This window comes from Mobula birostris, chromosome 3 (assembly GCF_030028105.1).
Source record: "Mobula birostris isolate sMobBir1 chromosome 3, sMobBir1.hap1, whole genome shotgun sequence".
Lineage (NCBI taxonomy): Eukaryota > Metazoa > Chordata > Chondrichthyes > Myliobatiformes > Myliobatidae > Mobula > Mobula birostris.
The window spans coordinates 97,156,726-97,172,039 of NC_092372.1; the positions used below are offsets into that span (position 1 = coordinate 97,156,726).

Sequence of the window (15,314 nt, forward strand, 5' to 3'; positions counted from 1 at the left end):
ACCAGATTTAGTTGTATTAATTTCATAGTTGCAAGGAGGTTCTATATCTTTTTGAGGCTGCTGGTACTTGTTCTGTTGTAGTCATATCAAGGTATGAGTTATGTTGTATTTTACCCACGGAGTAGATGGACACAACAGATATCTCTGGGGTGCAGGTGGGCAGCCAGCAACAACCCAGAGCACCTTCATTTTCTCAATGCATCATTCCAAGGCTGTGGTCAAGGACATTAAATATAATTGCCTGGGAACTGTTGGGGGAAAAGTAGAGCTCATTTATTCTGTATTTCCATTGAATTTCTGTGTGACTTATGGAGAGACTATATGGGAAAGATCATGAATTTCTAGCTTCATACGCATAAAAGCGGCTCTACATCGTATTCTTTTGTAGGGCAATGTTATTTGTTCCACAAAAGCTGATTGGAAAAATAGATTACTTTAGTGAGGAGCTGTGTGATTCAGTATAAACCAGGCGGACAGTAGTTAGAATAGAACGGGGGACTTACCCACTGGCTTTCTGCCTCGACTTGACCATATTTTAAATTACAGGCAGCAAGCACCACCTTCCCAGTGCTGGCGGGATCCTTCTTAAGATAATGCAGTCGGGCTCCGATGATGTCACTGGGTTCTGACCACAATCTTTCAAATATCTGTGGGTGCGGAAGTGGTTCCAGAAGACTGGAGGGTTGCCTATGTGATACCTCTGTTCGAAAAAGGGAGAAAAGGGTACATCAGGTAATATAGTCCAGCTAGTGTGACATTAGTAGTGAGTAAGTTTCTGCACACTGTGATGTGGGGTAATAATACAAAACCAAGAAAATTTATTGGTTAGTTAAAACAGCTAGAACAGCAAGTTATTTTACTAAACTTAATAGAGTTCATTCAAGAATTGATAGGGTGGATCAATATATGAAATGCAATCAGTATTAGTGTGAATTTTGAAATGGTTCATAGGAGATATGTTGATGCAATTAAGTTTCTCAGTGTTAAAGCAGATGTTGCTTAAATGACAAGATAAAATGATTAATGAAAGTTTTTGAAACTGGAGGGTTGTAAACATTGATATTGTCTCAAGATGGTAGACGGTTGCAATTTTAAATTTTACTTACACATTTATAAAATAATTGAATTCTGTAGGACATGAAAATGAATTACATGAAGTAAATAAGGTCTTTAAAATGGAAGGTAGTTATTCCACTATATAAAGGGGCCATTGTTTATGAATTTGGTTAGGTAAGATTTATGTATTCCACTTGTTGAGGTCTGTCTCAGACTTCATTAGGTGTGTCATTTCAATATTGTAGTTTCTGTATTTAAAATGTTCATTGCAGTATTTTAATTGAATCAGCTTGATGGATGGATACAGTTTATTTAAATAACTCATTCATTGGTAACTTCTTATCAATGAATAAGCTGCAAGAAAAATAATATGACATTTTCTTTATGTACAGTAGTTGTGTTACAATAAAGGGTAACTGCACTTAGAATTGCAAACTGTGAAAATTGATGTCACAAACACAAATAAATTTGTTTATTTTTTTCCACATCATAATTGAATAGAATTTAATGAAAACTCATTTATAAAATATAAACCTTAGTATAATCATGAACTACTTCACACAATCTTGCATAACTGTTTAAGAGTAGGAACAAATCTCTCTGCTTTCACAACCAGTTGCTTTAACAATTGATATTAGATTTTGGAAATGTTTGAGTCACCATTAAAGGGTAGCAGCTGCCTCTGTTTCTGTTGCTCAGTCTAGGACTGTTCTTCAGAAAACAAAGTGCTTTAAGAACTAAAGCTTAGAGATTTTTTTCAATGGTTTTAGGTGTCAATTGTTAAAGAGAATAATTTTTCTACAATTCTAATGACAGTATGAAGAGTGTATATTGTTATTTAAGAATTACTTTGCTAACTGTGGTAGTATAATACTGTGATATTCAAATCTCAGTACTTAATGACTCCTTTGTGATTGCAGGGCTTTGGTAAACACGTGGATGTTTCATATATCGCTAAACATTACAACATGAGTAAAAGCAAAGTGGACAACCAGTTCTACAGTGTCGAAGTAGGCGATTCTACCTTCACAGTTCTCAAACGCTACCAGAATCTAAAGCCAATTGGCTCTGGAGCTCAGGGAATTGTATGGTGAGTACACAATGTAAATTTTTCAAGCATGTCTTGGCTTTCTGTATTGAGTTAAGAAGTTAAAAACATGAAGACCAAAGATCTACATGTTAGAAATCTGTCCATAACTTGCTGACTAGAATTACTTCTGTGCTAACAGGAGTTCATTTGTTTTGTCAGGGCTGTAGGAGGTGAATATTAACCTGCAGGAAATGAGTGATTTGCCTGGAGGTTTTTCAGGTTCTCCGTGCTTCCAGCAACTCTTTGTCAAATCTGTCTGCTGGCATCCTCTTGTTCCCTCACCCAAAATGAAAAGGGACAGTGGATAGAATCCATTCATATACACCTTTCAACCTGGAGTATTACTTCAATAAACCAACTGCGTGGCCGCCAGGGTTCATATAACTAATGGGAAAAAGCGTCATGCAATGGGTAGTTAAGAAAGCTTATGGGGTGTTAGCTTTCATAAGTCAAGGGATAGAATTTAAGAGTCGCGATGTAATGATGCAGCTCTGTAAAACTCAGGTTAGGCCACACTTGGAGTACTGTGTCCAGTTCTGGTCGCCTCGCTATAGGAAGGATGTGGAAGCATTGGAAAGGGTACAGAGGAGATTTACTAGGATGCTGCCTGGTTTAGAGAGTATGGATTATGATCAGAGATTAAGGAAGCTAGGCCTTTACTCTTTGGAGAGAAGGAGGATGAGAGGAGACATGATAGAGGCATACAAGATATTAAGAGGAATAGATAGAGTGGATAGTCAGTGCCTCTTCCCCAGAGCACCACTGCTCAATACAAGAGGACGTGGCTTTAAGGTAAGGGGTAGGAAGTTCATGGGGGACATTAGAGGAAGGTTTTTTACTCAGAGAGCGGTTGGTGCGTGGAATGCACTGCCTGAGTCAGTGGTGGAGGCAGATACACTAGTGAAATTTAAGAGACTACTAGACAGGTATATGGAGGAATCTAAGGTGGGGGCTTATATGGGAGGCAGGGTTTGAGGGTCGGCACAACATTGTGGGCCGAAGGGCCTGTACTGTGCTGTACTATTCTATGTTCTATGGTTGATGGAACACTTGCTTATGGTTAAGTGTGTTCCTTATACACTCAGGAGGTCAATGTAAAAGTTAATGCTGTATTTAATTATTGTGACAATTGCGTTGCTTATTGGGTATCATCTTGAGCTCAAAAATGGCTTGGTCAGAAGGAAGTAGAATCAAACCACAATACATCAAAGTGTAAAACTAAGGCCCCACCTACCCTGCTGGATGAATTTTAAAGGTCCTAAAATGTTCTCCAGGAAAAATCAGGGAGGTTCCATGTGATAACCAGGTCACTATTTACTTCTCAACCAATATCAACAAAAAAATGCCAAATTGTCCTGTAATTTATCTTTTAGCTGTTTGTGGGATCTTTCTGTGCATAAATTAGTTGACATGTTTCCCTGAATTGGTATAATGACTACATTTAAAGGGGACTTTATTGGCTGTGATCTGAAACTCTGTATGGTTATAGGTGAATCATTCATTTGTTAAGTGGTGTGTCATTGTGTGATATGGGCGATCATTGTCTTCCTATGACCATGATTGTTCTTGGCAAATTTTTCTCGTCAATAGACAATAGGTGCAGGAGTAGGCCGTTCAGCCCTTCGAGCCAGCACCACCATTCACTGTGATCATGGCTGATCATCCACAATCAGTACCCTTTTCCTGCCTTCTCCCCATATCCCTTCACTCCGCTATCTTTAAGAGCTCTATCTAACTCTTTCTTGAAAGAATCCAGAGAATTGGCCTCCACTGCCTTCTAAGGCAGAGCATTCCATAGAACCACAACCCTCTGTGTGAAGAAGTTTTTCCTTAGCTCTGTTCTAAATTGTCTACCTCTTATTCTTAAACTGTGGCCTCTGGTTCTGGACAGTGTCATTGTAATTGGCTTCTGGGCAGTGTCTGTACAAGGTGGGTGACCCTAGCCATTATCAATAATCTTTAGAGATTGCCTGGTGTCAGTGGCTGCGTAACCAGGACTTGTGATATAAGTTCTTAATTTAACAGGTTAGTTTGATGCCTTTTTATATATGCAATAAAAATTCATAGGGCATGTCCTGAAAACAATTTAGTTCAGTTACAGATGCATTTCTAGACTTGCTGAGTTTCTACATTTGAAACCAAAGCTTCTTTGCAGAAGTTTCCGAAACTAAACAATATCCTGTGAATTCTGGTTAATTGGGCCGTCGGTTAATTAGAGAAGCCATTTATTTGGGCCAAACCCTTAATCTAATGATGAAAATAGCTGGGTTTCCCTTCATTTATTTGGGACACCCTGCCACTTAATTAGGACAGGTGACTGTTATTGAACAGTTTCTAACTAGAATCAAGTGCTTGTTAAAGAATTGGGAACTGCGGTCGGCAGAAATATCAGATGGGGTGTTGAACCAAGCAACCCAGGTATTGATGAATGCCCAGGCTACCTCCACAGCCGTCATTGACACTAGAGGGACAACCTCTGGTCATCTGGAGGTCTGGTTCACCATGGTAAGGAGGTGTTTGAAATTGCGGGGTGGGGGGGTGGCGGGAGGGAGAGGACCGACCAGGTCAATGTTGAAGCAGTCAAATCGTCATTCTGGGATCTCAAAAGTTGCCGATGGTGCCCGAACGTGATACGTAATTCTCACCTGCTGACACGCAACACAGGCTGCACTCCAGCCTCAGACATTATTCCTAAGGCTGTACCACACAAACTTTAAAGTAACGAGTTTCTGTGAAGCCTTCACACCTGGATGCAACAGGCCGTGAATGGAGTTAAAAACTGTACCTCTAGTTTGTAGGCACTGTGGGGCAAGAGCAACCAGTTCAGACATTATACAGGAAAGAAACACCTGCATCCATGAACTTGGTGTCAGCCAACCTCAGGCCTGTGACCGCTGTCTTGTAAACATGGACCTCTAGGTCAGTAGCTTGGTCAACTGCCATGCCAGCATAGTCAAATCCAACGTGTACGGAATCGCTGGTGGACCGTGAGATGCAATCAGCCACAGCATTATTTTTCTCTTTGATGTGCTGTATGTTAGCTGTGAATTCCGAAATATAGGCCTGGTGACAATGCTGCTGTGCAGACCAAGGTTCTGATGCTTTGGCCGTCATTTGCATGAGAAGTTTATGGTTAATGAACTTGGTGAAATGCCAACCCTCTGGTAGAAAACAGAAATGGTGATGGCCAGATAGAGATTGAGAAGCTCGCAGTCAGACGTGCTCAGGGGAGTGGAGCTGCCAGCTGAAGAAGTCGAGTGGCTTCTACACACCTGCAACCAACTGTTCATACTCTGCACCCACAGCGTTGTCTGAGGTGTCAGTAGTGATAGCTAGGTGTATTGGGGAATGAGTGCACCAGTAGGGTTGCATTTGAAAGAGTTCATTTGGTGTCATCAAATGCGCTGAACATGTCTGCTGACCACCCAATCACGTGATTAGGGGAACTGCCTTTAAGGGCACCATACAAGGGCAGCACAAGTTCAGCAGCTCACGGAATGAAATGGTGGTAAAAATTCACTATTCCTAAAAACTGTTGCAGTGCTTTGGTACTGTGGGACAGTGGAAAGTCCATAATAGCAGCATCTTTTGATGCAAGGATTTCACACCTTCTGCAGAGATGCAGTGGCTGAGAAAGACAATAGTAGACAACTTGAACTGTATTTAGCAGGGTTAATAATCAGCCCATGTTGGCTTAGGCACTTGAAAAGTGTGCGGAGATGTGTTAAGTGTTTGGTTTTGGATGCGATGGTGACAAGTATGTCGTCCAGGTAAACAAAAATAAAATCTAAGTCCGTTAGTCAATGGAAAGTCTGTGCTGCATTTTTCAGCCCAAACAGCATGTGCAGAAACTGAAATGGGCCAAATAGGGTCATAACAATTGTCTTAGGAACATCCTCAGCACACACAGACACGTGATGGTAGCCTCTGACTTAGTCCACTTTAGAAAGAAATTGCCCTTCTGGCTAACTGTGGCAACTAGTCTTGAATGTGTGGGATTGGGTAATGATCACAAATGGTGGCCTCATTAAGGTGGTGGTAATCGTCATGGGTGGCAACCACTGTTGGGCTTAGCGGCTATATGGAGTGGTGAACCCTAAGGACTATTTGACCTGGGCACAGTGTCAAGCATTTCCATGTTAGCAAACTTGGCCTGCACCTGGCCAGCTTTTTTGAGTCCGGTCTACGCACATGGGCATGAACTGGTGAGCCAGTTGTGGAAATGCTGTGCTTGACCCTGTGCTTTTTGACTGTAGTGGAAAATGGGCTTGGTGAGGTTGAGGAATTCACCCAGCAGGTGAGTGAATTCACATGAAGTGGTGTATGTACTAGACAAGAGTCCTCATGAGAAATTTACTAGGGCTACAGGGTAACAACCCAAAGTCCTTTGCGTCCACAAGCCAGCAGTTCATAGATTCTACTGACAGTCCTTTGGCGCCAGCAAATCTGCGCCAAGGAGAGGTCTAGCAACTTTTAGCCAAGACAAAGTCTCATATGTAATGTTGTCCACTGATGCAGAGCATTATGCATCTTGTCCTACAAGTCCTGATTCTGCTGCCACTGGTGGTCTGTAGTGAGGGTCCATTGCTCTCTGCCTTGTCATCAATGGGCTGTGCTGGCAGCACACTCACTTGAGTGCTCGTGTCACACGGGAAGCGTTGCCAAGAAAGGTTGTCCGTAATGAACAATAGATGACCCTGGCAGCTGGATCCCACGGTGTTCGCAGACCTCCGATGTCCTGATGCGCTGGCACTGTTGAAGCTGCATGGCGGTTGACACTTGGCGCTTGTGCCGAAGCATATGTGGTAAAAACATAGATTAGTTTGGAGCCATGGGCCCGAGTCTGCTCGTGGCTCAGCTGACGGGGCTTATTGAGACAGGGAGAGGAGGAGGAACGATGCACCCCTACCTGGCTGAGTGTAGAGTATTGGCCATTTTAACATACTCCCTATAGTCCTTCATGGGTGTATTAGTGACAGCTATGTGAACTTGCTCATGCATTTGCTGCATAAAGAGTTCTTTAAAAATAAAACAAGGATGGTGATTGCCCGGGAGGGACAGCATGTAGTCCACTAGATCTGAAGGCCTCACATGACCCAGGCCAGTGAATGAGAGCAACTGTTTGGCATGCTCAGACTCCATTCAAAAGTCTGTAATAGGCAAGTTTTCAGAGTAACGTATTTATCACGTGCAGATGGGTTTTCTAGTAGACTCCCCACCCTGGCGGCAGTGGAATTACTTTGCAATGCTGTAACATAGAAGAATATAGTATTGTACTCAGTGATTTATCTCAGCGCGAACTGGGTTTCTGCCTGTGCAAACCACGTGGCAGGTAGTGTGCTGCTCCCAAAGCTCCAGCAACTCGAAAGCCACTGTGTTGACCAACGTGTCTTTGAGTAAATCTGGAATCGTCCGATCACGTTAGGGTCACCAGTGTAGGATTTGTGAATAAAACATGTGAGAGTCATTTTACCTGCTTAACAAAAGCTGTAGCCCTTTACTTCCATTACCAACAAAACCGAAAGCAGGCACCCTACACTGACATCATTACATCAGACACTGTCTCTTAAGGTGAAGACAACAACTCATTGATGCTGCTTGTGAATTAGGTAGAACAGTTTCTGTTATGAATAGTATGTGTCATCTGTCACCCATTACATTACCTTACATGTGCACTTGTGTGGCCGTTAGACACTACACCATGCTTAGAGTGAAGAGTTTTTAGATAACATCAGTTGTGTGTGCTTGTGTTGCAGTATGTTATCCATTTGGTTCGATGGACACCGATTCAAAAAGCAGTGATTGTTGCTAATTTTGTTTTTTATTTTGACTTGACAAAAATTCAGACCCTTGCCAAGATGCCACGAAAGGATTTGACATGAACCAAAATATTACTCTACTGGACCAAATTAAAAGCTATCCTCCTGTTACCACTCACCTTGAGTTCTGATGAAGGGTCTCGGCCCGAAACTTCGGCTGCTTGTTCATTTCCATTATACTGCCTCCCCGGCTGAGCTCCTCCTGTATTTTCTGTACGGAACATCAGCTTGAACTTCTGAACACATCTGAACTTGAACTAGTGATGACACAGGGTGCCAGGAAATTTATTGTTGGATTATAACACTTCTTCATGCAGCAAGGCAGTGAAGGCAGACCATTATCTGCACTAGGTGTCTGCGCTGAATTTGTCCATTTACAGTCAATCAAAAGAGCACAACTGCGTACACTGGATGAATTCCTCCTTTCGATAAATATTAGAAACTAATACACAGTTCTATAGTACTGTAGTAGTATTGGTAATGTTCTAATTTGTTCTGTATTTCATTTAACTACATAATTTGTTACTCAGTAAAACACTTGTTCATTTTTTTTATACGTTTTTAACCATTTCCATGAAATATCGGCTAATTGGGGCAGCCGCTTAATTAGACCAAAGGTCCTGATGTGTCCCCAGAAACCGGAATCCAGTGTATAATATTTCTATTGCCTGTAAAAGATATTCCTCCACTACTTGAAAGTTACTGGCAGATGATTTGTGAAACATTTAAGCTAATCAATAGCATAGGAAGGCAAGTTTGAATAAAGGAAATGGAGAATATTCTCCGTGAAATTTTTTTTCAGTGCTTCTTGGGTCTGTTTAAGAAATCCGTGCGTATTTCTCACCTTGACATAGTTTAGCGTGGTTGTAACCTAAGTTTTCCTTAGTTTCTTCAACATGATACTTTCTTCTGCACTTCTAAAGCTTTTTTTCAAAATCCGTTTTGTTGATTGTATCTTTAGCCAGATCACTGAGTGGTTTACTGTTTAATCATTGTGTCTCCAATGAAACCAGCCTCAAGAAATTATACTAAAGATAAATGACAATTGCTGTTGTTTTTGTGTTGTTTGTTTTTTGAGTCTAAGCATTCAATTGTATTATTTTTTGAGTGGAAGCGTCGAACACCATGTGCCTGTATAATACACCTGGGGCTATGTAGACTACTCTGTGGGTCCATGCAAGGTTCAGTGAGATTGCGTCACTGGCTCAGTTAACCATTCATAGAATTGTATGTTAAGGAACAGGGAGTCAAATTTGTCTCATTCTTCCTCAGTGAGAAGCTTATTGAATCTATGGAGATTTTTTTGTATCTGCAGTTGGTCTCGGCATTAGGTAATATGAAGAGACTTGACAGAGCACAATAATAGTTACTATAAGTTGGTTAAGAACTTAACTATAAATTTGATAGTAAAGAACTGGTTAAATCACAGTGCCAGTGATCCAGGGTCTTGGACCAACTGTCTAGACTCAAAGTTCATCTCCCAACATGAAGGTGTGGAATTTTAGTTCTGCTAATCATGTGGATTTTGCATAAAAATTAATCTGTTTAAAGATGATGACATAGACCATGGGATTACTGCAAAAACCCATTTGGTTCATGAGTGAGAAAGTCTGCTGTCCTCACCTGGTCTTGACTTCAGACATGTCCCATGTGGTTGACATACTAAATGCTCTTTGAAATAGCTTGAGTAGTTCACAAGGGGTAATAGGGGATGTGGCCTTGGCAGTAGCATACACATCCTGAGAAATGAATAAAAGAAAATTAAGTGTTGTTGTGGCCACTCAGGTTTCAATTCCCATTCCAACTACTTCAGCAAGCGAGTCTTAAGTTCACGTGATGTGTTTGAGGGTAAGCTGTATGCCCAAGGTGCCATTTTGTGGATGAGACATTAAACTGCTTCACAATAATCTCAGAAGGGTGTAAAAGACCTCATGGCACTATTTCAGAAAGTTACCCAAGTGTACTCACCTATAACTATTGCTCAAGCAACATCACATGATTGTTTCGCATTGCTATTTGTGGGAATTGGAGACTGCACCACTATCTTTGCATCATGTTTTGCTCTCATCACTGTATTTATTATTACTATGAACAGTATATTGTTTAATCTGTGATCTTCAAGGAAGATCTGTCATCTACCCAGGAAATTATAGACCATTGAGTCTTACTTCAGTGGTGGGCAAGTTGTTGGAGAAGATCCTGAGAGGCAGGATTTATGAGCATTTGGAGAGGCATAATCTCATTAGGGATAGTCAGCTCGGCTTAGTCAAAGACAGGTCATCCCTTACGAGCCTGATTGAATTCTTTGAGGATGTAACAAAACACTTTGAAGAAAGTTGTTATGAACCAGCAGCAACAGATATGAAAATGAGACAGAGTTATAAACAAACCACGAGATTTATTAACCTCTGCTCAAAACATCAAAAAATAAACAAAGGACTAACTTAACCGGAAGTTAACAGGCAACTATATTGAACAAACAGTCAAACTTATAAACTATTATTAACGAGTTTTCATCCAAGCATAGACTTAAAGTGGTAAATTCAAAAGTCCATGTAATTTATACAGTCATTAAGGAAGACACTTCCCCGAAACAACAATTCCTTCGAAGTAATGACGAATCTGCCGATCACAGCTGAGAGATGCCTTGTCCAAAGGAATCACAAAGAAATAGTGGAACTAACCTTTTGACTGGAGGGTGGTCACTGCACAAACCTTCCCGACCCTGCAGAGGTTTAACTCAAATGTGTAAGCCACAATTCCCGAACAAATTCAAAAAGGTCGATCATTCCCAAGACGCTGAACGACATTAACTTTACCCAATCCTTTGCCTGGATAACTCTGGTAATGTCTTCACTCTCTGATACTGGACTGTAAGGTAAAAATAAGGTGCAACAAACAAAACCAGTGGTGTCTCCAAACATCCGACCGGCAACAACAACGTTGCACTAAAAATAAAAATGAGAACTGCGTCACAGTGGCGGGCTTTGTTTAAGTACCGTTTGGAACACGCCATCACGTGACATAACATCACCCCATGGTCATGAGACAATTGCTTCATGCCCATCACAAGATAATGACATAATGCTCACAAGATAATTACATCATGCTCACGGGATATGTAACAAAGTAGAGCAGTGGATGTAGTGTATATGGATTTCAGTAAGGCACTTGGTAAGGTTCCCCAGGCAAGGCTCATTCAGAAAGTCAGGAGGCATGGGATCCAAGTAAACTTTGCTTTGTTGATCCAGAATTGGCTTGCCCACAGAAGGCAAAGGGTGGTTGTGGATGGTTTGTATTCTGCATGGAGGTCGGTGACCAGTCGTGTTCCGCAGGGGTCTGTTCTGGGACCGCCTCCTCTTTGTGATTATTTTTATATATAAAGGACCTGGATGAAGAAGTAGAAGGGTGGGTTAGTAAGTTTGCTGATGACACAAAGGTTGGGGGTGTTTTGGATAGTCTGGAGGGTTGTCAGAGGTTACAGCGCAACATCAACAGGGCACAGAACCGGACTGAGATGTGGCAGATGGGGTTCAACCCAGATAAGTGTGAAGTGGTTCATTTTGGTAGGTCAAATTTGAAGACAGAATGTAGTATTAATGATAAGACTCTTGGCAGTGTGGAGGATCAGGGAGATCTTGGTGTCCATGTCTGTAGGACACTCAAAGCTGCTGCGCAGGTTGACAGTGTTGTTAAGAAGGTATATAGTGTGTTGGCCTTCACCAACTGTGGGATTGAGTTCAAGACCTATATAAGAACTTGTTCGGACCCCACTTGGAGTATTGTGTTCAGTTCTGGTCACCTCACTACAGGAAGGATGTGGATACTATAGAAAGAGTGCAGAGGAGATTTACAAGGATGTTGCCTCGATTGGAGAGCGTGTCTTTTGAGAATAGGTTGAGTGAACTTGGCCTTTTCTCCTTGGAACAACGGAAGAAGAGAGCTGATCTGATAGAGGTGTATAAGATGACGGGAGGCATTGATCATGTGGATAGCCAGAGGCTTTTCCCAGGGCTGAAATAGCTAACGTGAGGGGGCGTAGCTTTAAAGTGCTTGGAAGTAGGTACAAAGGGACGTCAGAGGTAAATTTTTCACACACACAGTGCTGGGTGCGTGGAATACACTGCCAAAGAAGGTGGTAGAGGCGGATACAATTGGGCCTTTTAAGAGATTCTTAGATAGGTACATGGAGCTTAGAAAAATAGAGAGCTATGTGGTAGAGTAATTCTGATCTAGAGTAGGTTACGCGGTCGGCACAACATTGTGGGCCAAAGGGCCTGTAATGTGCTGTAGATTTCTATGTTCAAGCGAGAATTTTATTACGTCCTTGTAGTAAACTAATTTGATGAAGGGTGTTGAGATGAGCTAAATACCAATTTTCTCAGTGACGACATTTGAGAAGTACTGTGTTAACTGCGGAGTACTTCAGAATGTTCTGAGATTGTACATAAACTCGTTCTTTTTTCTTTTTGTGCTACCCTTTGGAACTTATATTTCTCTTGGACTTTAAATCTGACCTTTAAAAGTGTTTCTTTGGAGAGGGTGACAGCTTTAACAATGAACAGAACCTGCAGAAGGTTAGCAGTTGCAGGAGGCTGAAACATGGTGAATGTAATTGGGTAAAAACCTTTTTCAATGGTGATTGAATAGTAAAACAAGATGTAAAAAGAAAAAAAACGCTGAAAAACAGGAAGTATCAGAACCCTTTGGTCATTGTTAGCTGGTTCTGTATTTATAATTTTGTGCAAGACTGGGTTTGAAATGGTTCCTTTAATAGCACTTTATACTATTAAAAACGTAGAGCATAAGACATAGAAGCAGAGGTAGTAGAATTAGGCCATTCAGTCCATTGAGTTTGCTCCATCATTCCTTCATGGCTGATTTATCTCTCTCAACCCCATTTTCCTGTCTTCTCCTCATAACCCTTGACACTCTGACTAATCAAGAACCTATCAACCTCCACTTTAATTATACCCAGTCTCCACGGCCGTTTGTGGCAGTGGAATTCACAGATTTGTTACCCTCTAGCTGAAGAGGGCCTCATCTCTATTTTAAATGGAGGCCCCTCTGAGGCTGTGCTCTGTGGTCCTTGACTCACCCACTGTAGAAGACATCCTCTCCACATCTACACTATCCAGTCTTTACAATGTTCAGTAGGTTTCAATGAGATTGGCTCATTCTTCTAAACTCCAGTGAGTACAGGCCCAGAGCCATCAAACGTTCCCCATGTTAACCTTTCATTACTGGAATCATTCCCGTGAACCTCTCCTGGACCCCCTCTAAGCCAGCACATCTTTTCTTAGATAAGGGACTCAAAACTGCTCACAGTACTCCAAGTACGGTCTGATTAATGCCATATAAAATCTCAGTATTACATCCTTACTCATATATTCTAATCATCTTAAAATGACTTCTAACATCGCATTTGCCTTCCTTACCACTGACTCAACCTGCAAGTTAACCTTTATGGAATCCTGTATAAGTACTTGAGAGGACTTTGCACCTCTAATTTTTGAATTCTCCCCCCCCCTTACAAAATAGTCCATGCCTTTATTCCTTTTACCAGAGTGCATGACTGTGGTACTTCCTGACACTATATTCTATCTGCCACTTTTTTTCCCATTCTCCTCATCTGTCTAAATTCTTCTGTAGCCTCCCTACTTCCTCAAAACTACCTGCCCCACCATCTATCTTTGTATTGTCTGCAAACCCGGCCAGAAAGCCATCAATTTCATTATCTAAATCATTGATATATAATGTGGAAAGAAGCAGGCCTAACACTGACCCCCGTGAAACATCAATAGTCACCAGTAGCCAACCAGAAAAAGCTCCCTTTATTCCAACTCCTTGCCTTCTGCCAGTCACCAATATTCTATCCATGCTAGCATCTGTCCTGTAGTACCATGGGCTCTTGTCTTGCTAAGCAGCCTCATGTGTGTCACCTTATTAAAGATCTTTTGAAAATCTAGGTGAACACCATCCACTGACTCTCCTTTTTCTACCCTGCTTATTATTTCCTCAAAGAATTTCAACAGTTTTGTCAGACAAGTTTTCCCCTTAATGAAACTATGTTGACTTTGCCTTATTTTATCATGTTCCTCCAAGTACCCCAAAACCTCATCCTTATTAGTGGCGTCCGACATCTTCCTAACCACTGAAGTCAGGCAGCTGGCCTATAATTTTCTTTCTTCTCCCTCCCTCTCTAATTCTTAAAGTGTGGAATGACATTTGCAGCTTTCCAGTGCTCGAGAACCATTCCAGAATCTAGTGATTCTTGAAAGACCATTACCAATGCCTCCACAATCTTGTCAGCTATCTCTTTCAGAATCCTGGAGTGTAGTCCATCTGATCCCTGAGACTTATCTACCTTCAGACCTTTCAACTTCCCAAGCTCCTTTTCCTTAGTAAGAGCAACTACACCGAAACAAATTTAGTGCAGTTTCCTTGTCTATCTTATTGTAATGGTATAATATTCCTTTCTTGAAGGATATCAGTAGAAGATATGGAATTTTCCCAGAGCAGCCAGCACACCAGGGATTAGTTTTAAAATGTACTGATTGTGAACCATACTTCGCAGGGTTTCTGCTGTCTCAGTACTATTGTTGTGTGAGCCTCCAGCTGAGTAACGTGTTTAGTTTTAGTACCAAACTTCAGAATGAAAGAGTGAAAAGATGTTGTAGAAAGCATAGAGATTGATGAGGCTGGTACCTGTGTTGAAAGGGTCACAGAGTCATGGAGGACAACAGCACAGAAACAGGCCCTTGGCCCCATCTGGTCTGTGCTGAATTGTTATTCTGCCATCCCATTGACCTGCACCTGAACCATACCTCCCATCCATGTACTTATCAAAACTTATTTTAAATGTTGCAATCAAACCCATATCCATCACTTCCACTGGTACTCATTCAACACTTGCACCACCCTCTAACTGAAGAAGTTCCCCCTCATGTTCGCCTTAAATATTTTATCTTTCACCCTTAACCTGTGACCTCTAGTCCTAATCTCACCCAACCTGAGTGGAAAAAGCCTGCTTGATTTACTCTTATCTATTCACTTCATAATTTTGTATACCTCTATCAAGTCTCTCCTCATTCGCCTGCACTCCAGGGTAATCTAACCTGTTCAACTTTTCCCTATAACTCAGATATTTAAGACCCGGCAAGATTCTTGAAAATTTACACTGTACTCTTTGAATCTTATTGATATATTTCCTGTAGATAGGTGGCTAGTACTGCGCACAATACTGTACTCTAAATATGGCCTCACCAATGTCTTACACAACTTCATCATAGCATCCCAACTCCTGTACTCAGTACTCTGATTTATGAATGCCAATGTGCCAAAAGCTC

General features: G+C 41.4%; 1 protein-coding gene across 12 annotated transcripts in view; it reads left to right on the forward strand.

The window, feature by feature from the left end:
- Positions 1-15,314, forward strand: part of mapk10 (mitogen-activated protein kinase 10) — a 353,081-nt gene that overhangs the window by 221,869 nt on the left and 115,898 nt on the right. For 9 of the 12 annotated variants that reach the window (XM_072253118.1, XM_072253115.1, XM_072253110.1 and 6 more), the window contains one exon: positions 1,977-2,146. In XM_072253118.1, coding sequence (XP_072109219.1) covers positions 1,977-2,146 — 170 coding nt within the window. Of the gene's footprint in view, positions 1-546; positions 733-1,976; positions 2,147-15,314 lie in introns of all 12 variants that reach the window. The other 3 variants (XM_072253113.1, XM_072253112.1, XM_072253114.1) reach the window with 1 other exon arrangement.